Source organism: Chinchilla lanigera, unplaced genomic scaffold (assembly GCF_000276665.1).
Source record: "Chinchilla lanigera isolate Chin_1 unplaced genomic scaffold, ChiLan1.0 scaffold00042, whole genome shotgun sequence".
Taxonomy (NCBI): Eukaryota; Metazoa; Chordata; class Mammalia; order Rodentia; family Chinchillidae; genus Chinchilla; species Chinchilla lanigera.
The window spans coordinates 6623766-6647962 of NW_004955443.1; the positions used below are offsets into that span (position 1 = coordinate 6623766).

At 41.2% G+C, this 24197-nt stretch overlaps 1 protein-coding gene across 13 annotated transcripts in view; it reads left to right on the forward strand.

Annotated features, from left to right (window-relative positions):
- Positions 1-24197, forward strand: part of Apbb2 (amyloid beta (A4) precursor protein-binding, family B, member 2) — a 272486-nt gene that overhangs the window by 110004 nt on the left and 138285 nt on the right. For 12 of the 13 annotated variants that reach the window (XM_013518050.1, XM_013518042.1, XM_013518049.1 and 9 more), the window contains one exon: positions 7788-8603. In XM_013518050.1, coding sequence (XP_013373504.1) covers positions 7788-8603 — 816 coding nt within the window. Of the gene's footprint in view, positions 1-4485; positions 4528-7787; positions 8604-24197 lie in introns of all 13 variants that reach the window. The other variant, XM_013518046.1, reaches the window with a different exon arrangement.

Sequence of the window (24197 nt, forward strand, 5' to 3'; positions counted from 1 at the left end):
AGACCAGCTCCCATGGTTACCTGCATTTGTTTATTCCTTGCTCACCCATTTTGCTTACTTTGTTTCCTGTTGTATTTACACCTTTGAGGAGAAAGTATGGCATACAGTATATTGTAGATGTTCGATAAATAATGAATGAATAAAAAAGTTTATTGAGTGCTCTTGTATATCAGACTTTGTATAATGAACTAAAAATTCTGGGAATATAAAAAAGAAAGGGAAATGCAAATGAAAAACACAGCGAGCTACCATTTCATATCAACTAGGGTGGCTATAATTAAAAAAAAATAAGACAATAGCAAGTGTGAAGGATGTAGAGAAATTAGAATCCTCACACACGGATAGTTGGGAGTATAAAATAGTGCAGCTACTTTGTGAAATGATCTGGCGGTTTCTCTCTTAAAGAATAAACGTGTGTGAATGGGGGTGTGTGCATATATGTGTACATGTGTAGGGGGGATATATATATGTTGCATATCTCTAATTGAAATGCTTGGAATTAGAAATGTCTCTGATTGGGGGATGTTTGCATATATATATAAATCATGAAGTTTATTTATGTTTCATATATACCACATACATGGAAACTGAGAGTCATTTATGTATATTTAGTGTACTCACATTTTAACTACAACTGGTCACATAAGTTCAGGTGTGGAATTGTCCACTCCTGATGTCATGTAGGCTGTTGGAAAGTTTCACATTTTCTAGTATTTCAGATTTCAGATTTTTTAATCAGGGAAGGCAAAGTGTGTTAGGATAGATGGAGTTTGAGAGAGCTTTTTGTTTTGTTTGTTTGTTTTGTTTTTCTTCTGGTACCAGAAATCGAACTCACGACCTTAAGCTTGCCAGGCAGGTGCTTTGCTGCTGAGCTAAATCCCCAGCCCCATGAGAGAGCTTTTATACTAGTGCTCTCCATAAGGAAAAGTAGAATAAGGTGTGAGGGCCTCAGAGTAGGCACAGAAGTGGTGAGAAGAGGGAACTTGAATTATTGGGGAAATATTTTCAAGTAAAATTGACAGACGTTGTTGCAGTAATTCATGAGAGACTATGCTAAGGTTTCTAGCTTGGGAATCTGGGAGAGTGGTGGTACTATGAATTCTCAGTGAGAATCCAGCCCATGTTTAAGTAGATTTAACTTTCCCCATCTCCCTAATTTATAGAAGTACAGTGGTACCTCGATTCATGAACTTGCTTCTTTCAACAATTCTGGTCGCAAACCAAGTTGGACAAGAACCAAATCAAATTTAGTGTTCAACAGGTTCATTGTTGACTTTATGGGGAAACTTGATTGAATTTTCCACATGAATAATGGAGAAAATTGAGTTTGTGAACCAAAGTATTAGACAAAATGTTCTTGGAGCTAGTGTACTAGTCAGCTTTTCATCACGAAGACCAAATAATTTACGTACACAATTTAAAGAAGAAAAGGTTTATTCTGGCTCAGCTCACAGTTTCAGAGGGTTCAGTCCATGGTCAGCTGGCTCCATGGCCAGGAGGACTTGGTGGAAGAAAGTTGCCCAACCCCTGGCCGCCAGGAAGCAGAGATGAAGTAAGAGCCTGAACAAGAAATGTCTCTGCCAAAGGCACACCCCAGGGACCTCCTGCCGCTGGGCTCCACCTCCTAACAGCTTATTCATCTCTGAACTCATCAGTGGATAAGCACCGTGGCCCCATGATTCATTCGTCTTCTAAAAGTCCCAGCCCTGAACACCTGAGACTTTCAGAGAACATTTTAGATATATACGATAATATGTACGATGGGTCGTAATCTGAAGAAAAGAAAAATAGAATATCAGCTTTTGATGAAAGTTTCAACATAGCTTCAGTATTGAGGAAAGCAGGCTAAAATGTCCTACATGAAAACTGGAGAAATCAAAAGGGAGGTGGAAACTTGGGGTGAGAGAGATAGAGAGCCAACCTTTCATTTTTATGGCCAGGAACTATGCATTTTTCTCCAAATTTTGCTAAATTCTTATGTTGCTGTTTCCTACTTTTATTTTTTTTCTATTAGTTGCTACTAATGATGCACATGCTATATATGGTGATGCAAGAATTAGGAAAACCCAGAATTGGATGGTGGGTCCAAGCCTGGAGCACAGGTATACCAGCACACCAAAGTCTCGGCTGGGCCTCAGTCCTCCTCAGTCCAAAGCATGGCGAGCTTGGAGCAGGATGATAGTGAGCAGGATGTTTGACAGAGAATGTGCCAGTCCTCTCTGGGTCCCAGAACACAAACCTGTGACTCAAATATTCTTTTCTTATATAGGATCATAGGCACATAGACTGAGAATTTTCCTGAGCTGAGACTGAGGAGCAAGAAAATTGGTCTAGATAGTATGTTGTAGGATTTTAATTCTTGCTCTGCTCTGTATGGGGGTAAAGTTGAGATAATTGGTCACTGATCATTCTGTCTCTTCTTAACATTATGAGTTAGCTTTAGCAAGGAAGGAAAAACTGAATGTTCTATTGATGTAATTATTTGGGCAATACCAACGATCTCCTTTCAATCTTCAATAAGAAACTCAAAAATTCTACCTAGACATTTTATTTAAACATTTCTTGAGATGTTGATAACACACTTGCCTTGTTCCATGGTATTTAAGGATCTAGTCTACAATGTTTAATGATGCCTGCTGTGTGCTACTATGCTGGTGCTAGAGGTCAGTCTCATGGGATACTTAAACAGGTTGAAAAATAGAAGTGAAGCTGTCGGTGATGCTGTGATAGAGGCATGTGTCTGAAGGCATCAGGAATGGAGAACGAGAAGCCCAGAGTTCTGCCTGGAGGGGAAGAGCAGGCTTTGTAAAGAGGGGGCGTCTACCATGAATTGCAGAATGAGAATGAGTTTGCTAGACAGAGGTAAGGGTGCATGAGGGGAAGGGAAAGAGGTAAGGGAGTGAGTGGAATGGCGAGGAAGATGATGTGTGATCAGAGGATCCCATGTGCCTCTGAATTCACGAACTCAGACACAGATGATCTCATTCTTCCCTATCTCAATTCCCACTTGCAGTGGTTCTCAGCCTTGGAAGACATTAGAGCCACCCAGAGAACTTTTCACGCCCTGCCTGGGCCCAGCCCCAGAGTGGTTCATTCAGACCCTGGGAGTGCCCTGGGGATGGAGCCTGCATGTCTGTATTTTTCAAAGCTTCCCCCTCAGGATTGTAACATGCGGCAGGGTTTAAAACTCTTTCTAACTCTGTTCATAAATGTCCTCAGCCTTTTTGAGACCTCTGATCCTGGCCATTTTCTTTCCCAGCTCTTCCAACCCCATGGCTCATTCCTTTCCTGCTCCAGGCCAGATCTCGGAGTGCATCTGTATCTGCTCACCTCAGCATGCCCGGACCTTTGCCCCTCAGCGACAGTGTCTAAACGTCGCTGTCCCCATCTTCCCTCCTAGACTGCTTCGCTAGGGGAAGGCTTTATCTGCAGGGAGAAAATGGAGGCTGTTGGTTTGATTTGTGTCCCTGTGTAAGGTATTTTGCCCCCTGCTTGCTCTTCCTCCTCCCTTCTCCTGGCCCTTATCTCGGGCAAGCCTGGCTCTTCATCTGCTGTGCTCCCCTGGTCTTCTTTCATCCCTTGCATTTTACTTTATCACTCAGTCCCTCTTTCGTGTGGCCACTCTTCCCTGCCTGCTGGCTTCTGCTTTTACAGCCGCTAAATGATAAAACATGACCATGATTCTCATTGTTAAATGCAGAAATTCCTTCCTGGAACTCTGGCTACTCCTCCAGCTACTGTCCTGTCTCTTCCCACTTCGTTCATAGTCAGGCTGTATGAGGGTCCCTCCCTGCCCACCTCAGCCATGCTCCTGAAGCTGATATGGTGGAAGTCAGTAGTGTCTGTCTAAGCATTTAGTTCAGCAGGCTCGTTTCAGTCTTGGGTGGCTAACGGGAAGCTCATCTCCCTGTTCTGATGAAGAGATGAATGCCCAGAACTAGAAGTGGAAAAGAGTCAGGCGTGTTCCCCCAAGCCATCTTTTCAGGCCATCCGTCTTCTCCCTGTTGGAATATTGCAGCAGCCTCCAAACTGATCCTGGTGCCTGGGTCTTGCCCTTCTTTGGTAAGGCAGAGTCTACTCTAATGCCAAACAGAAGGAACATGGAGATGGAGCCAGCCTGCCTCTGCCGCCTCACTCCACTCTTTCCTGGATGAGCATGATATTTTGATTGCCTAGTTCACACTGCTTCTTTAATGCCTTTTTATAGTCCTTTCCTTGGAGAATGTGGTAGAAGAACGTGCCCAACATATACGTGAATACATCAAACATATGCGTGCATGCACGCACACATATACACACACGTGTATACACATGCATGTGCGCGCGCACACGCACACACCCTTCAGCCTCTGATTTGTTCAAGATCAAGGCCAAAGTCTCAGAGCACGCCTCACAGAACCCCTGCCAGCCCCTTTTCCTCCATCTGTGCTACCTCTTGATTTGTACAGGCTCCTTGAGTGACACTCTGTCCTTTCTTCCTTTCAGATCCTCTGCAATCCAAAGGAGGAAAGACCACCTACCGCTGAGGTAGATTTCTCTGACTTTCTTGCATGTCTTCTGCAGAGAGGAATATGGGGGGAAAGACTGCTGTAAAATAATAGTGACCCCTAACATGGTCTGAGCTGTTACGTTATGCCAGCCACTGGATTAGTGTTTGACAGTCACTTCTTTTAAAAGCCTTCAGCAAGGGTCCACAAGATGTGCCTGCTGTTATCTCCGCTGTGCAGTGAAGAAATGGGGAGTTTAAGTAACTTGTCTGTTGTGTTAAAGAGTGTGGTTGTATTTCTTAGTCCTCTTGATTCCAAAGAAAATGGCTAAATATTACAGCGCCTAAACAGATACTGTAAAATTTTCTTTCATTTAATAGAAGTGCAGCCAGGCATGGAAGTGCACACCTCTAACTAGCACTTTTGCTGAAGCAGGAGGATCACAAGTTTGAGCCCAGCCTGGGCAACTTAGCAAGATCTTGTCTCAAAATAAAAAATGAGAAGGACTGATATGTAGCTCAGTGAGAAGGCCCTGGGTTCAATCCCCAGTACTGCAAATAAGTAAGTAAATAAGCAAGCCTCCTTCCTCTTAAGCTTGAGAAACGTAGTTTTTTTCTTAATGAGATTCTCATGGACCCAGCTTCTTTGTCCTTTGTCCTTTTTTGTTAGTGTGCTTACTCTTTGTATCTCTGCATAAGAGCATTTCTGTCAGTCAGACCCAGAGGCGGCCTGGTGTGGTAGTACACTTGGGAGGTGGAGGCGGAGGATCACCATGAGTTTGAGGCCAGCCTGGGCTACATAGTGAGGTTCTGTTTCAACCCCTCCCCACCCCTCAAAAGACCCGGGAGAGGTAGTTAATTTGGGAGCTTTGGCAGGCGGTTCTGTGCTCTGTCACTTGGGTACAAAGAAATGAGAGAGCTCAGATGTATTGTTATGCACTGTGCTAAGCACTCTACAAGCATTTTCATTTTGGGACTAATACCAACCAAGCATTATTGGTGGGCTCATTTTTGCAACAAGGAAATAGAGGCCAGGTGTCCTAGGTCACTCTGCTAGCGAGTGGCTGGGACAGATCTTGAGCTTGTATCTCTCTGATCCTGAGTTCTGTCCTCTTAACTTTCATGACGTTGCTTCTCATATGCAGGCCCTCCTTCCTGCAGTCTTGAGTCTTCTAGGACTTTGGTGACCTCTGCCTTTTTGACCTCAGATGACTTCTTTGCTGATGCATAAACTCTTGGAGGCCATTGTACATTTCAGAGGATTAGTTTGGCTGCCTTAGTTCTAGGACTGAACCTTTAACTTTGCCTCCTCACAACACCAGTATTTAAGACATACTCACCTGTGTTCAAGCTTCGACCTATAAAATCAGCATATACAGAGCTGTGTTTGCACACCCGACTTGCATTGGATGCTTCTAACTCAGCCCACGTGTCCTCACCCTGGCATGGTTTCTAGAAGATGGAAAGGGCTGTGGGATCTCTTTGGCTTGTGAACCTGTCACATCTAGAATTGAGCAGCCACTTGAATATTAAAAACACCTCAAGATTCTAATGTATTATTTCCCAAAATATTTATGCTTACAAAGTAAATAAAAATTTCTCCCTAATAACGTTTCTAGAGTATACTACCTACCATCATAAAACAGACTTAGAACAATTTTGTATGCCTCTTAGGAATCTAGCATGTTTTTGCTTTCTCATAATGTCACTCTAGGAGTGTACAAATAACTTTCTCTTGTGCACCTATGCTGCAGGAAAAACTTATGTCTGAGGAAAAACTTTACATGTGTTTGAGGTGGGACCACTCATGTCAGATGCTACTCTTGAATAACATTGAATTATAAACTGAAATGTATGGTTTCCATAAAATGGTAGTAGTAATAGTGAAGCAATCATAAAACAGTTTGTAAAAATTTAGTTGTCAGAGTGTTGTTTTAAAAGAAAAAACACATTAATTCTCCCTTCCTGTAAAATGAGGCCCAATAGCTTAAGGCAGTGCTGGGTAAGCAGGAATCCTTACAAATAATAACTTTAAAGAATGGGACCCAAAGTCTAACCACTCCATGATCATTCTGTTACAAATGTGTCTGTTGCCTAGGCTAACGTTGCCTAGCTTCCTACAAGCACAACGATTGTAGAATGAGAGAATAGTTCTTACCTAAAATTTCCAAACCTGTGTGTATAGTGATACAGAGACCCCGCTAAGCACTCAAATAGGAGGAGATTCTTGCCCTCTTCTTATGCAGAGATCCCTGTTCTGCCTGTGGGGAGAAGAGAGGGTTGTCAGAATGTAGTTTCAAGAATGTTAGAAGCTGTACTTTGGGTCCTCTGCTGCTGATGTGAGGATCACCCAAGTCTCTGTGGAGGGCAAAGGGTAAGGTAAGAAAGCAGTCATTGCTCACAGACTGAGAAATCTGAAACCTTAGAAATTCTTGCTGATGAATTTTATTCCCTTGTAGTATGAGAAACCTTTTCTTTCTTCTTAGTGATACGTGGAATAAATCACTGGTGGTGAAAAATATTTGAGATAAATGCAACTGTCAGATAGTTTCCTAGGAGTTCTGCAAAGGCACAGGATGACTACAAACAGTTGAAATCTCTGCAGACCGTTTGGGAGCTCCAGCATGTTGTCAGTAGCCCCGGGCTCAGTGCTGTATTGTTAGTAGTAGTTTTGTTGGTACGTGTTCTGGAAAAATTCAACCATTTCTTCAAAATTTCTGCTAAGTGCAAACACTAAGCCCAGGTTGAAAATGTTCACAGAGATATTAACAAATTCTAATGAAGGTTTGGTTTCCAGGCACTCACAACACAATTTCTAAACAAAAATGAGAAAAATAACCTTGGATGTATGGAGCATCATTACACAATGACATTTCAGGTTAATTAAGTATGCTGGAGCGCCCAAGGAATTTTGACCTCTTTTGTTGTTGTAGAGAATGAACTACTGAATAAAAACATGTAAATATTTATAAAGGGGATGATGTTCAAGATTGTAAAAAATGTAGATCAGCAACTAGAAGAAAATGCTTTTATATGAATTCAAAAGTGAAATGCTTTTTTATCCTAAGTAAAATTTCAACCCTCTGATGTGCTAGCTTTTCTGTATGTTGGCTTTTGAGTACAGTGTATTCACGTTAATCTTTTTATTGGCTCCTACTTACTACATGAACAAGTTGTGAAAAAAGAAAATGGGTCAACTCTAGAAGACTATATCAACTTCCTGTGTAAAAGTGTGACTCACATTCTATGTGGAGTCGTTACTTATGGCAGGCATCTAACAACCAATTTGCTCTTTTCCCAGCTGACTTGGGTGTCGACCCCTTGGCAGTGTTTATGGCCAGCAGCGGAACCACAGACATCGCAAATCGCAACAGCCCCGCCACCCCGCCAAACACCCTTAATCTCCGTTCCTCTCACAATGAACTGTTGAATGCTGAAATAAAACACGCAGACCCCAAGAACAGCACACCTCCCAAATGCAGGAAAAAATATGCACTAACTAACATCCAGGCGGCGATGGGCCTCTCGGATCCCGCTGCACAGCCCCTGCTGGGAAATAGCTCTGCCAACATCAAGCTGGTGAAAAATGGGGAGAACCAGCTCCGGAAGGCTGCGGAGCAAGGGCAGCAAGACCCCAACAAAAACATCAGCCCTGCTGCAGTCATCAACATAACTTCTGAGAAGTTAGAGGGGAAGGAGCCCCATGCCCAAGAGCCCATGGGCTGTGAGATTATGCCCGCCCAGCCCAGGAGAACTAAGAGCTTCCTCAACTACTATGCAGACCTGGAAACCTCGGCCCGAGAACTGGAGCAGAACCTGGGCAACCACCAAGGGCTTGGGGAGGAGAAGGCCCAGCCAGGCCAGGGCCAGGCCCCTGCTGTCATTGGAAATGGAGACTTGCTGCTGCAGAAACCAAACAAACCCCAGTGCAGTCCAGAAGATGGCCAGGTAGCCACCGTGTCCTCCAGCCCAGAGACCAAGAAGGATCACCCAAAAACGGGGGCCAAAACCGACTGTGCGCTCCACCGGATCCAGAACCTGGCACCTAGCGATGAGGAGTCAAGCTGGACGACACTGTCCCATGACAGCGCCTCCCCCAGCTCCCCAGACGAAGCAGGTACCGAGGGGGAGGGGCCTTGGGTGGCTCTTGCTTTTGGTGCTTCCAGCTATTGGTCAACAAACCTGTAGACTGACCAAGAATGTCCATCACTAGGCGAGAGAAATGAGAGCCTTTTAAGGGAAAACTGGGCAGTGTGTTTGGAAAATATCATTACTCTTCACCCACGTCTTAGATTAGTTTCATTTTGGATCATTCATAAGTTGTGTGTTCTGGTAAGCACTTTTGTGGAAGAAATAGGTCCTTGGTTAAGTACAGTAAAACATCACTGATACAGAAATTGTGCTACAGTGCTTACGTAAACTTTCTGTATGCTGTATACAAATGTCAGATTCTGTTACATGTTGATAAAACACAGTTGCCAAGGGCAAGATATAACCCGATTAAGACAACCAGCTATTTTGAAGTCAACTATTTTTAAAGAAATTATCTAGTAGTTAGGGTGGTGCACATCTGTAATTCTAGCACCCTGGGAGGCAGAGGCAGGAGGACCCCGGCCTGGGGCCAACCTGGGCAACATAGTGAGAGCCTATCTCAAAATAAAAATTAAAGGAGCTGGATATGTAGCTCAGTGTAAAGGCCCTGCGTTTAATCCACAGTGCCACCAAAACAACAACAAAAAGAGCACTTATTTATGTGTAAGCTGATGAAAAGTTAAAACATTAGAAGTTTATTCCTTAATAGAAATTTTCCTTTAATTTTCATTAAGGAATAGTTTATATCCTGTTTAAGTGACATTTGAAAGTGAGAGAATGGTATGTCTCATAAAATATATGTAGACGTTTAAGACTTTCACTAGTCTAATTGAGATTGGTCATTGATAGTTTTATGTGTATTTGTATGTCCTTATTTGTTGGGGTGTTACACTGTGAGAGAAAAGAACAGGGCCCTAAAGGTCATCTACTTTTAATCTCATTTTCTCATTGTCCCTAATCTGTTGATCGGAAGAATGACAGCTGCAGAGGGTTTTGCTGCCCATGAGTTCAGTGCAAGCAGACTCAGAAAGGTAGCCCTGCAGCTACCCCTGTGGGTCTCTGGGCTGTGTTAATATGAGACAGATGTATCAAAAATGTCTAATAGAAAGCAAGGAAATAAATTTTTTAACCTATAAACTAGATAAATCGTAAGGAATAAATATAGGAAAAAGAGGAGAAAGTGAAGCCATTGATAGTTTTTTTAAAAAAGAAGTGTTTTTGAAGCAGCCTTTAAGGCCCCAGTCCTTTGAGTGAAGGATTTCATCAGCTGGCTGTAGCTGAGATTGGTCTTTTTCATCTCAGAAGTGGCATCCTTGGTATCATAGTTACGTGTAGTACTGTCAGAGTCCACAACGCTGTTACTTTTTACCCATTTAGAGAATTCCTATCCTGTACCTGATGGACATTGCTCCCTGCTAGGGTGTGAAGCTACAGAAACCATTCTGTGAGCATCTTTTAGCAAAGTCCTACCTCTTACTTGTGGAGCCACCACGTACTGAGACCTCGCTGACGTCCTCTGGTCCCGGCAGCCTTCCCACTGCTCTTCTGGGTGGGAGGTGTCCTCCTGGAGTTCAATTTTAAATTAACTGCAAGAGCTTAAATGAACAGTGTAATCTCCACTGTCCCTCATCAGAGTTCTTATTCCCAAAGATCACTGCTAACTCTTTTGGGGTCTGGAGGTATTTCCATAAAACACTTTAGGCAAGTATCCACATTTATAGTAAATTTTAAAATTTACTCAAATTCTGTAAGTCATCTTTTAGAGGTAAGAACTAATATACTAATACATATACAGTAATGGCATAATAGGACTTGGCCCTGTGTATCCACAGGTTCTGCCTTTGTGGATTCAGCCAATGCTGATCAACAGTATTTGGTGGAAAAAATTGCAACATATAGAGATGTTATTTTCTTGTCATTCCCTAAATAATATAGTATACCATCTATTTATATAATGTTTATACTGTACTAGGTAGTATAAGTAATCCAGAGATGATTTCAAGTATATGAGAGGACATGTATAGTTTATATACAAATACTATATCATTTTATGTAAGGAGCTTGAGTATCTTTGATTTTGGGGATTCAGTAAGGGTCCTGGAACCCATGCCCCTATAGCTAGCAAGGGATGACTATATAGGCCAACACAACTCATAGGGTGTATGGGACTTTCTCTAAAATAATAGGAGTGGGGGTCAAAAAAAATTACTCATGAGCTGCTAATTGTTAAAACTGGGTTATGGGTTCATGAGATTTTGTGATTCTTTTTCTCTCAGTTTTTATGTTTAGAATTTTCCATAATAAAAAGTTAAAGCAAGAAAAATTACTCAAAATTCCATGCTTTGCCTTTTTGATTTAAGAGTATATTTTAAAAATTAGTGGATTTTTCTGTTTCTTTCCTTTTTAAGCATTTTTCATCCTGTGCTACAGTATGCCAGCTCCATGAGTTATTTAATGATTCCGTCACTGGTGAAGACATAGATATTTCTATGCACAGCCCTTGTGCTTATTGAGTGCTGCCTTCTGTAGGGGCCTATGGAGAGGGAAGACTTTAATCCGAAAGTGTGCATCGCACTCCCCCCGCAGACTCCCAAAATGTGCCTGTGACTTTCTCTCCAGGAAGTCACAAATGTTGATCACACATTTGCTCTCTGTGTCCTGGTGTTGTTTTCTGCTGGGTTTATCCACCAAACCCAGGAGAGTGTTTAGCATGTGATGTGAACTGGATTAAAGTTGCTGCCATGTTGGGAAGGTGTGTTTAGTTTTTGTTCTAAATGTTGGTTTTGAAGATCTTTGGATTTAGATGAATAGCCAGAGATATAACTCAGTGGCACAGCACCTGCCTTGAAAGTACAAGGTCCTAAGTTCGATTCCTGGTACAAAAAAAAAAAAATAGATGAATAAGGATGGCTATGAATAAGATGGCCCTTGATAAATCATGAGTATTGATAGTTTTGAATTAAATATATTTCAAAGAATGTGTTAGCTGTGACTCAAGATCACATTTTTAAAAGCATACTGGGAGACAAATTATTAAGAATTGATATAAATTATTAATAATTGAATATTAATTATTTTGGAATTGCCTTAGAGCCAGTTATGTACTCCTACAAAATGAAAGCTCTTCGTAGTCGCACTTCGGAATTTCAAGTAGTAAACACTACATAGATAGTGAGATAAGCAATTTTTCAGCCCCAGTATTTCTTTTATTTCATCCTTTCAATGAGACATATTGTTAGTATTTTAAATGATCACAATCAGTTTAAAGTAACATTGTATGTTTTATTTGTCATGGTGAAAGTATTTACTACGTGTTTCATGTATATATGTAATAAACACAAATATTAACTGTTGAAGGAAAAGAAACAATAAGACTAAATATTTTTACAATGTTGCTGGGCAGTGCCGTGGTATGTGTAGAAAAATGTACATTTGCCTGTTTGCTATGTGTTGAATAAATACTTATCACAGGAGAGCGTGTGTTATGGTGAAATCATGGCACAGTTATCTTTCGATTGCAGGCTGTGCTTTGGGAGCCTAGAAAATTGGAATAGACCCATTCCTACCTTAGGGGCAGCCTTTTCAAGTTGGAGTGCTATTTATAAAACAGAATGTATTGCCTAATGCGGAGTCTGACTACTTTCTGTTTCCCTTTCTTTCTGAATTGCCCCCTCCAGCTTTTCACCGACATTTTTTAACCAATCAGTCATGTCTACAATATGGTGCAGCTCTTTTCCTCCTGTGAGAAAACAGAAAGCTCTTAAAAAGGAAAAGGTAAAAGAAAAGCATCCCACAGGAGTTTAGGAAGGTTAGAGAATGCCTTGATCCTAGTTCTAAAACAAAGCAACTGTGAACCCGGTTGGGGTTTTGTCCAAGGTACTGCTCCTTCCAGGGCCAAGGCGTGCACAGTGGCTCACATAAGTGCATGCTGATCATGCCTCTGCAGTTCCTCTCTTAACTGATGTGCCATGTGTGCTTCATGAAGACTTTTGAAGGATGGGTCATTTTGAAGCCTTCGGGGATACCAAATTGTACGTTAGATTTTATGTGGGCGTCACAAAATTAGAAACATAGAATGTGATACTGGATGGGCTTGCGTGCATATGCGCGTGCTTGTGTGTTTATGTGTGCGCATGCACTTCGGATCAAACCCAGGACCTAGCATAGCACAAGCTAAGCAAATGTGCTATCACTGAGCCACACCTTCTGTGTCTGAGATAAGTCCCATTTAATGACCGTTTCAAAGTTAGGTTCAGGGCTACAGTGTACAAAAGCAGGATTTTCCACAAAATCAAGTCCAGATGGTGCAGCAAGGCCTCATACTCCATTAACATGGAGGGTGGGCTCTCCAGTCAGCTTCCTGAGGTTAAGTCCCAGCTCTCCCCGGACAGGCAGTTTACATGCCTCTCATCTATGAAACAGACACTCATAGTCTTTTCGTCTGAACTTACCTTTAAGGGTTTAGTAAGAACACCTTCAAAGAGCTCCTAGGACAAAAACAGCTATAGCCAGAATAAATAGTGGTTATTAGTGATGGTTATCAGCACAGTGGTGTGATAAGAACGTTTACTTTTAATTGTGAAATACCCATATTTTAAATTCTGGTTTTAGTTAAGACTTTCTGGGCTTGAAGGGCAAGGAATGGTTCATCATTGTATTGTCAGTTGCTGGACTATTGCAGGTGAGCTTGGTAAATAAGTCATGATTAATTGAATAAAAACGGAGGCTGTCTTCATATCTCCAAACAGTCCTGATTTGTTGTCTGGGCCACTTTATCTTTTTCTTTCTTTCTTTTTTTTTTTTTTTTTTTTTTGTAGTACTGGAGGTTGAACCCAGGGCCTTTGTACTGAGCTTTCTCCCCTTTTTAAATGTTGACACATTGTTTTGCTAAATTGCCCAGGCTGAGCTTCACCTTGCAGTTTTCCTGCCTCAGCCTCCTAATTGCTGGGATTACAGGTATGATCTTAAATCTTAATCAGTGTCTGATTTAGGTATTAGCTATATATTATACAAATTAACTGATCACATTGCCTCCTACTAGGTGAGGTCCAATAACCAGAGTTATTGGGGAAGGCACACTGAAATTATAGGGTGTAGGCATGTTAGGTCCTGTTCCTGCTTTCTCACACTAAGGCAGTTGTGCTAACACTTGAGCCCAGGTCTCCAGTGTCCAGTATTTTTCTGTTGTTCACAATCTTGGGACTTAGTCGTATGATTCTAGAGGCCGAAGGCACTAGACTTCATCCTGTTTAGTTGGTGGGCATGGTAGTTTATCTTGAGAATCCAGATTGTGTAAATCCATATATCTTCCAGGATTTTTCTATGCCTATAACCAGTGGAGACTGAAATGAAATGCAGTCCCCTTATGAAACCTTTGTAGATTCCTCTGAGCTGTAGAGAGTCCTTTCTCTGTACCCCAAAGAAGTGTTCTCAAGCATGTTCTCATGCTTCTCTTGGTGGTTTGCTGCTCTGCTCGAACATTTCCACGTAGATTCAGAGCTCCATGAAAGCAAGAAGCCGGCCCTCACTATATGTGTATGAGAATCTCCTCATGTTGCAAGTGGCGCGCAGAAGAGGCTCCGTCAGTGTCACCTTCTGCTGGTTGGATGGGCAGAGCTGGATCATGATCATGGTACATGCTCTGATATTTTCCATGCTACTATACCTCTAAAAGTAAAAAAAGGAAAGCACAAACTGTATAAAATAATTGTTTAGAGCACACAGATAGAGTGATTTTTATTTCTACTCTAGGCTCCTGGGAGAGTTGAAGAATTGGGGCTAGTAATTCAATCTACCACAAATATTCTTTGTATCTGAGTCTATAGATCTATAAGTCAGAGGAGTCAGTTTTCACATTACAGATTGATCCATGTTGCTATAGAGTTGAGTCCTTTGATGTCCTAATTTGATTGGTTTCCATTCCTGAGGCAAGTAAAGCGCAACTCTGCTGCCAGCCCAGTAGCTGATGAGGGCAGAAGCTAAGGCACACACCTAATTATGTCAGCGTGACTGGCAGGCCTTATTTTGGGCTTTAGTTAGCTTAGGAATGTTAGGGCTTTGGATAAATTTGTTTTTTGAAACCTCTTCGACATGTTCAATTTTATCTCAAATGGCTGTTGGTAATTCAACCATAAATAATTTTTTCTCCTTTGTCTTAATTCTAGAATGTAAGAAAGGCTCAGTTTTCAGCTGGTTTGCCCTACTGTATTAATTTTAATATTTCAAGCATTCTGAGTGATTCACTAGCCTTCCTGTGACGTCGCCTCCACTGAGAGCTCTGTGATGTAACAAAAAGAACTCAAGAAGGCAGATGAGAGATGTTTCCAAACTAGTTGGGGCACACTGTGTTCTGGGGTAGATCATGTGTTTTTCAAATTAGATTTTAGTGCCCTGGGGGTCAATGTATGTATAAAATATTTATCTTACCCTGTGAGCCTAAGGGAAAAAATAAAAGGTTGTTCAATTTAGGATTTAGGAAAGTTCTATTCCAGTGAATGTTTAAGATGTTTTTGGAGGGTATGGTGGCACACACCTGTAATACCAGCACTCTGGGAGGCTCTGAGACAGGGGGATCATAAGTTCAAGCCCAGCCTGGGCAACTTAGTGAGAATCTTTCAAAAATACAAAAGTTTGAGGTTTTCTTCCATTATTGAGTAACCTAGGGTAAGTACCGTGAGATGAGTGGTGACGAAGGCCTAGCAGTCTGTGAGTGTGCACAGGAGCAGACGTATTTGAGGTGAGCCCAGAAAAAGGCCACAAGAGCCTAGAGCACTGTGAGTGAAAAAAGCAGAAAACCTTGATGAAGACATAACCAGACTCACATTTCCCAGCCCCAGAGGATGGGTTAATTCAGGAACTTGACATATGGAAATGGGTCACTCCTTTTGAGCAAAGTAGAGATAGTGTAGCAGTCAGCTTTTTATTACTAACATGAAATAGCAGAGACAGATTATAAAGAGATGAGATTTATTTTAGCTCATTGTTCTGAAAGTGCAGTGACTGGGGAGGTGGGGGGAATTAAACTATAATATAACTTCAGCCAAACCATAGCCAAACTGTAGCAGGGAGAAGTGTAAGGAGTAGCGATGTTTTTTTTTTCTTAGTTTAAGAGACATTTATTATTCACCAAACTTATAAAGCTATACAAAATAGTGAGAAAAAGTATGTGACCCTCACCTTACAGTACGATGCAATGCAAGCTTCAGAGATGGACAGTGCCGGAGAGTTCACAGACAGGACATGTTCTTCTGCCTCTTTCTCTTATGGTCCTGTAGCCTCTCGTGGCGTGTTCTCGGTCTACCTCTACTATATTTGCTGTCCTGCGCTCACTCACAGACTGGGCGAGTGCTGCCCTTCACCTCGCTCTGTCACCTTTTTGCTCCCTGAGTGAAGTACCTAGTACTTTATGATGGGAAGCAGCCTCGAATCATGCTTTGTTCAGTAGACAGTGTTTCAGAAAATGTTGGATTGGGTGCTGATGCTTAGAAATTGAGAAATTTTATGTGAAATGATGGTTCTCTTGACCCTCCTGTAAATTCAGAAATCTCACCCCTGTAAGCCTAAATGTCAGAGACAGGAGTCTGTTAGATAAATCCTGCCTCTCCAGCTCCAGCCCTTGAGCTCATGGTTGGTCCCCTGTTACAACTGTCAATGGAGCCATCAAGTCCATGTGGGACTGCTATGGCAGAAAGAACCAGGCTCCTGTTGATCTTCCTCTTACAGCTGCGTGCAAGCGTAATGTCGTAGCGGCAACATCCTTGGATCTACAGGCTTCTTTTAATCTTAGTCAACCCAGTCTCCGTCCTAGGCCTTCTGGTAGAATCATAAAGTGTGACATGAGCTGTTAAGCAAAACATGCTTGAAATTTCTAAAGACATCTTTAGATGACTTCTCAGAGTTCTCCATCTGTTATTCTGGTTAGAGGAAGGAAAACATTAGCTTTTCCAAAGCTAAGATGTGGGTGGTTCATAAATTTTGTGCCTTAAGGCTGACTCAGTTAATGTGCCCAGTTCACTTTCATAAATGTAACAGTAAATAACAGACTACCTCTTTTTGGGGGGAGGATGTTGGGGATCTTTTTTTCTTTCCTCTTTTCTCGTTTCTTTCTCATGAGCCTTGTGCATGCTAAACACACTCTGTAACACTGAACTATATGCCCACCCCCACCCTTATTTTATATATACAAAATATACATATATATTCACTATGTATAAATTATTATATATAATACGTATTTATTATATATATGAAAATGTATATTCATTACTTTATTAGAATCTTTACATGCAAAACAGTGAAGTAAAAGCGTATATTTGGGTAGATTTGACTGGAATGATCAAATTCTGTTAGAGAACCCTACAGTTAGCATTCCATGTGGAATGCCTGAAAGATGAGAGGATGAGATGACCCCAGCTGTTGATGTTGTTGTTATCTTAGGACAGCTGATATTTACTATGGTGACCTTTTGGGGTTTTTTGTTGTTATTGTTGTTTTTAGTTTAACTTTCTATAGATTATACTTGAATATGGCCGAATCACATCCTCACAAGAATTTTTCTTTAGTGTCGTTAGACACATTGTTAGTTGATGTTATTTTCCCTCAGTATTAAATTTTTTCAAACAGAACTGGTACATTCTGGTTGGTACAAAGGTAGATCTCCTCTTACAAATAGCTTATTTGGAAAGCTGACTTTGGTCTGTTGTTTGTTACCTGAATTTTTTTTTTTTTTCTTAATTGTATTTGTGATGGTTAAGCTATACAAGATGTCAGGGTCAGGGAAGCTTGTTTAATACCTAATAGACATACAGAATGTCTTAACAGAACCTTTTACACCTTTTCTTGGAATGTTCTAGGATTGTGATGGCGAACCTTTCAGAGCTCTCAGTGATAACAGACAGCCTGCTGCAGCATGCATGCCATAGGTTCCCATCCACTGTTCTAGTAGAATATGTGGTCAGAATTCCATGTGGAACTGACAGAAAGTGAAAGGTCTGCAGTGACCCTAACTCCAACCTACTGTGAAGGGTCTGATGGGAGATAGAACAGGGAAAGTTGAAGATTGAGGACACCAGTACTTGCTCATAGAAGTAGAAACACTTCTCAGTAATGGACTAACTTTCCAGTTCCTGTTTGGTTTACCTAGAGGGGGCCCTTTGACCACCATTCCCATGCATCTTTTTTTTTTGTTTTTCTTCCGGTACCGGGAATCAAACTCATGACGTTGCGCTTGCCAGGCAGGCGCTGTGCTGCCGAGCTAAATCCCTAGCCCCTCCCATTCGTCTTTTGCTCACTATGGAAAAGTGAGCTATTCCATGATCTTCTGTACTGCCCTTCTTTTCCCAGAAAAGCAACAGCCTTTTGCAGGATTTCAGAATGGTTTTCATCTTTTAATCACCATCTTGTCCCTGTGTTACCTATTAATTTGTTCTTCCATATGCCGTGGAACAAGGCCCCTAAGTGAGAGAGTGTATGTCAGAGAGAAGGATTTTCACCTGAGTCTTTGTATCTTTAAATGGAGGATATTGGATTGGTAAAAATCTAGACCTTCTGCTTTAATAGTGCTTTTAGTAGGGTAATAGTTTAGCCTTACTCTGTTGACATACTTTCAATCATTGAATGCTGACTGAGCTCCTAATATGTGCAAGGTACTGAGCTCAGCTCTGGACAGGATTGAGGAATGGTCATTCCTGCAGAGCACTCACAGGCTCCTTCCTCCTGATTTCCTAAGTTCTATTAACTCTCTCCCAGCATTACCACTTTCATGGGTTTGAAGTCAGAGGTCCTGGCTCATTCCCATTCTGTCACCGTCTTACCTCCGAGCTCCAGATTCTTATATCATTTCTGTATGGTAAAACTCTTTCAAAATTCTGTTTTCTGCCTTTTTGAAAAGTACAGTACAACAGAAAAAAGCCTTAAATGCATAGCTTAATTGAAAGTAATTGGGTCCTGTCATCTGCTTCTATCCTTAGTGTACCTTGATAAATTGTTTGGGTAGAAGTAGATGAGGAAAATCCTATCAGCCTCATACCCCACGTGGGTGGAAAAGAAAGAAGTATTTTAGTAGCCTTTTAGGTAATTGCGGATCTGCTTTTATGTTAGGATACATCAAAACTCCATAATTGGTAGTTTCTTAAAGGTTAGCTACAGTGTAGACTCTGAATCCATAAAAATAAACTTTGTTGAAGTCTGTGATATCAAAATCTACTGGGCTGTCACACATTTTGAATGAGTGCTTATCCATAGATAATTTTGTAACATCATGTATTGGTTATTTGGTAAATATTTTTTCAGTGAGCAATAACGATTTTCTAAGTGGTGATATGTATCATTATATAGTATGAAAATGCTACATTTGTTAATCTAACCATCTCATCAGAAAAGTCTTACTGGGAAGCTGTCAAGCTCACAGTGGCAGAAACAAGTTTTCCCAAATTCTGATGTTTGCCGTCAGCTCCATTTTTATCATTGACAACAAATAGTGTCAAGCCAGGAGTGGTGGCGCATGGTTTTCTTTTTCTTTTTTTTTTTTTTTAACACATTTGTTTATTTTGTGGTACTGAGGATTGAACCCAGGGCCTCTTGCATACTAGATGAATGCTCTACCACTGAGCTGCGCCCCAGCGCAAAGCCACTATATGTAACGTGTATCTGATGTTCGCTCAAATATGTTGGCAAGGCAAAGGAGGCAGGCAGTTAGGAGAGTCTTACACTGATAGTTTGAGATGAGGACTAGACAAGACTAGTAGTTTTAAAAACAGAATGGAATGGAGGAAAAGACAAATCTCTAGGATTTAGTGACTGACTGGATGCAACTAGGGAGGAGAGGGTAAAATCAAAGATGTCAGATTTTCACTTTGAGGTAAGAAGATCCTGGCTTTCAGAAATAGTGAAGTTGAGAGGAGGTGGAAAGAGCGGGAGTGCTGTTCTGAAGTTAAGCTTGTGACTCTTAGCAGAAAAGTCAGGGAGAGTCAGACTGTGTCACTCAAACAGCCAATTTTCCACCATGTCTAGGACTTGTGCATGTCTTTGGTGGTGTACATCGCTGTTTCACCCAGGCTAAGATTTAGATCAGATAAGGTGCGGTGGAAATGTGGGTGTTTATCATTAGAGTTGCCTTAAAAATGGGTAATAGTTACAACAGTTTGATCAGTCAGTTCTTTTTTTATCATTTAAAATTTTAAGCTCAATTTAACGGTCCTTCTAGAAAAGTGGCTAAATGTCTCATTCCCAGTGATTGGGCTGTCAGATAGTGATGATGCATCCCATTTCTTCATTTTGCCTTTTTGTAATAAAATAGAGCGGCCACGTACAGAAAGACAAGGGCTTGTTTCAGCAGCGCATATACTAAAATAGAAAGACAAGCATGCTACGTACTCCCAAGTTGATGTTGAGGATCTCAGCCAGATAAGGCGTCCAACAGACTTTACGAAGCAGCATTTGCAATCTTGTTGAAATTGCAGTGGACAGGGATCTAGTTGAAAGGTTCTAAAACGAGGCTTTACAAGACCCACTTCTTAGGGTTAGACTCATCAGTCCATTACTTGAGACTGAAATGCAAAAGCCTAAATATCTGTTCACCAATTTGTGGGAGACTTATCATTTTCCTGGGTTTTGGAAATCTTGGTACTACGTAGTCAGTGTGTATTTTTAATGTCAGTATGTTATTCCCACTGGAAATCATTACAGAACTGCATAGGAAACCCAGGCATCAGCAGGTGATCGCTCAGGGTAGTAATAGTCTCAGCAAAGAGGAAGCAGATGAGTTGAATGTTGAATTGGCAACAAGGATAGTCTGATGTGTCCTTCCCTCACTCCTTTTGGGCGGAGGCTACCAAGGACCTAGTGTCCTTGAAGTTCCTTAGCCAAGTTATCTCTTCTGTGGAGAAGAGAATGATTCTCCTTTTCTTTTCTTTTCTTTTCTTTTCTTTTCTTTCTTTCTTTCTTTCTTTCTTTCTTTCTTTCTTTCTTTCTCTTTCTTTCTTTCTTTTCTTTCTTTCTCTCTCTCTCTCTCTCTTTCTTTTTCACTCTCTCTCCTTTCTTTCTCTCCTTCCTTCCTTCCTTCCTTCCTTCCTTCCTTCCTTTTTCTTTCTCTCTCTCTTTCTCTCTCTCTTTCCCTCTCTCTGTCTCTCTCTTTCCTTCCTTCCTTCCTTCCTTTGGATAATTATCTTTCTGGACAACACAACTTTTTAAAGATACAAAAATATTTTCTGTTGAGTTAAAAGTACTTCACACTATGTTGGGAACCATCCTGTCTCATTCTTATCCCATTTCTTAACTTTTATTCATTAGCTGATTGAACTATTGCACTTTAACTCCAAGCGCCATCTTAATCTGTTGTTTACAAGTTCGGAGGAAATCTCACTGCATCATTATCGGGATGTGGTCTACTTGTATCAAGATCACCTAGGTTGGTGATGGCAAATCTTTTAGAGCTTTCAATGATAACGAACAGCTGGCTGCGGACGCAGACCATAGGTTCGCCACCACTGACGTAAGTGTTTTTAAAATGTGGATGCATGGGCCCTCATGGGCCCTATAGACTCAGACCTGGGAGATAGGTCTCAGTAACCTGCATTTTAACTAGTCCTTTGGGGGATTTCAATACACCAGGTTTGACAAGTACATCTCAAATTCTGATATAAAATCCGCTCTGATCAAGGCCTTCTGTTGTGTTTAAAGTGCTGTGTTCTTATTAGAATGGTTTGTTAAAGCTGATTATGAAAGCTGTAAATTAGTAAGTGCATCTTCTTTGACAAGAGGGATTAAAAAGTCTAGAGTTTGTCTATACTTTTTGTTTCTTTGTTTACTTGCCAAAAACAACAATATTGCCTCACTTCAAACTCTGGGCTAAAAGCAGAAGGAAATTGCTGTAGTTAGGACTCCATAGGTACTTTTTCTATGTTCATTGCATGTAGTGGGATCACTTGGCATCTGCTACTCTGTACCATCGTCTACACTGTTGTGAAAGTTATTCGTAATCTTAAGGCTGGAATACATTAATATAAGAAGAGTTACAGGAGCATTTGTAGGGGTCTTTTTATCAAGCAAAACAATTTTAAAAATCAAAACCCAATCCAAAATGACCAGAAGTCTACAGTCAGCTGACTAACCGCCCCCCTCACCATCCCCTGTAATTCAAGCATTATTTACTTCCTTTTTCCTCTACTTTTCTCTGTTAGTACAATTTATACCCTCATGAACTGAGCCCCAGCATCGAGAGGAAGAGAAGGGGCCATGTGGAGTTTGGCAAAATCTAATGCAGCGTAGTTTCCGAAATGATGGATGTCTGCTGAGATGATATATAGCTGCTTAATCTGTGTCACTTTACTCATGTGGGTGCACTTGGACCACCACCCATCCTGCATGATGGTGTATTGGGGCTGGATTCCTTTAGGGTGAGCATTGTCTCATGATGTTATAGCAGTTCTGTCAGGAGCTTCCTGGAAATCTGAAAGGTTTGGAACAATATGCTGTGGAAATGCTGAGCTGTTTGGTAAGGCCTCTCTCCCTCCCTCCCTCCATCCGTCCATCCATCCATCCATCCATCCATCCATCCATCCATCCTAATGGTGATGCACAAAGGCCTTTCATTTTGGCACCTTCACAAAAAAGGAACATTTTCAGGTTAGACACCTGTTACAGCTGGGATGTTCCCATGACATTGGGCAGCAACAACACAGTTACCAGTTTCAGGCTATTACTGTTTGAAACATTTTTAAATTGGGTAAATACATGTGTATTTACTGGATCATGATAGAACTCTGTTTCTTATTCTGACTGCATTCCAGTGATATAGTGGGAAGAGAGTCATTCTGGGTCAAATACTTAAGTTTTGAATTTTGTGTCTTCTGCTTAGTTGCTCTGTGTCCTTAGGCAAGTTATTAAGCATTTCTGAGCCTCACTTTTCCCATTTTCTAAACAGGCTCATGTCACCTTCTTCACAAGATTCTTGTGATGACTGAATGAGCTAACAGTATATAAAAGTATATTTGCCAAAATGTGTGTGCAGAGTGTGCATGCATGTTTGCGCATGTGTATATGTGAATGTGGGTAAAGTATATTCTGGGCAGGAGCCAGTCTTTCTTTCCCTGCTTTCTTTTTATGTTGCTTCCTTAAGACATTTAATGATGTTCATTGGAGATTCCTTTGATTTGGCGTTGATATTAGTCTAGGTCAGTAGTGATGAACCTGTGGCGTGAGGGCCACAGCAGGCAGTTTGTATCACTGAGAGACCTAAAAGGTTTGCCATCACTGGCCTAAGGTATAGCTTTAGAGCCAACAGAATGGGATTTGCACTGACGTAGGTTTTATGGATCCGTACCCTAGAATCTGCTGACCACTGGTGTAGCAAGCAGGCCAAAGACTTATGGCAGGTAAATAGGATTAATCACAAGAAGAAAAAATTGTGATTGCTCTTGGCCGTAGATTCAGCCTGGCTCTTCTCACCCTAAGTATGCATTATAATTTTGTGGAGAACTTTAAAAAATTATTTGTGCTTAAGTATTCCTACCATAGACTGCTTTGACTGGCTTGTGACCACGCACTATATTTTTTAATGCTTTGGTATCAGTGTTTATTAAAGCTCTCCACGTCTTTCCTTTGTGGGGCTGAAGTTGGGAATCATTCATTAACCTTTCAGAAATCCACAGTACTCACTTTAGGGGAGTGACATTGGCAGCTGTATATTGAATACTTATTGTGTGTTAGGTTCTAACCAAGCATGATGGAATTTAATCCTCACCACAATGCTACCAGGTAAAGGAGGCCTTTTTTAAAAAAAATTTTTAAAGAGATAAGGTTGGTCAGGTTTAGGAAGCCATAAGAATCAAGGTTAATGTTATTACATAGCTAAGTGATCAGAAAGATCAGGATCTGGGTCTGTCTTTTTTCGGAGTCCGTGCCCTTGGTCCCATTTTTTGGCATTCCTGCGAGTGTGAAGGGAGAACAGTCAGGGGAGACAGTCTGCCTCCATTTCTGGGAGTCCAGCCATCTTTTGGGTCTTTCTTAGATGGCACAGTTTTAGCTTTTCTGTATGTGTTCCTTGGTGACAGTTGTCTCCTCCTCCCTCCTTCTTGTCCTCCTCATCGTCTTTTCCCTCTTTCGCAATTTAACAGTCCACTGAAGATTACTTTGAGACCAGAATTTGCTTTTTTTAAGTCCCCAGTGATTGTTATCTTTGCTATTGGCTTAGAAAGCCAGGTCACATGATGTTTAGCCTGTGAGTGTGGTACCTGTGACACCATCCCTTGGAGCACACACATCCCCCTTCTGATTGAGCTCTGGTGACACTGATCACCCCAAAATGCAGATAACAGAGACCAAAATCCAGTGGATTTCATAGTATAGTAGTCTGTGCTATGCACATCTGTAAGTTACTATAAATTGTTTATTGGAATACAGTAGAGAATAATCAAACAAGCAAATTAACAAAGTTAATATGTGGTTGGTTTGAAAAATTGACGTGTTTGGGATGGCCTTGGGAAAGAATGTACTTTCTGTTCTACTCAAGGGAAATTAAAAACTCTTGTGTTTATTGATCTCCACTAAGCTTATCTGCACATTGTTTTTATAAAAAGCTAAGTGGTGATGGTGAGCCATAATTTTTGGAAGCATAGATATT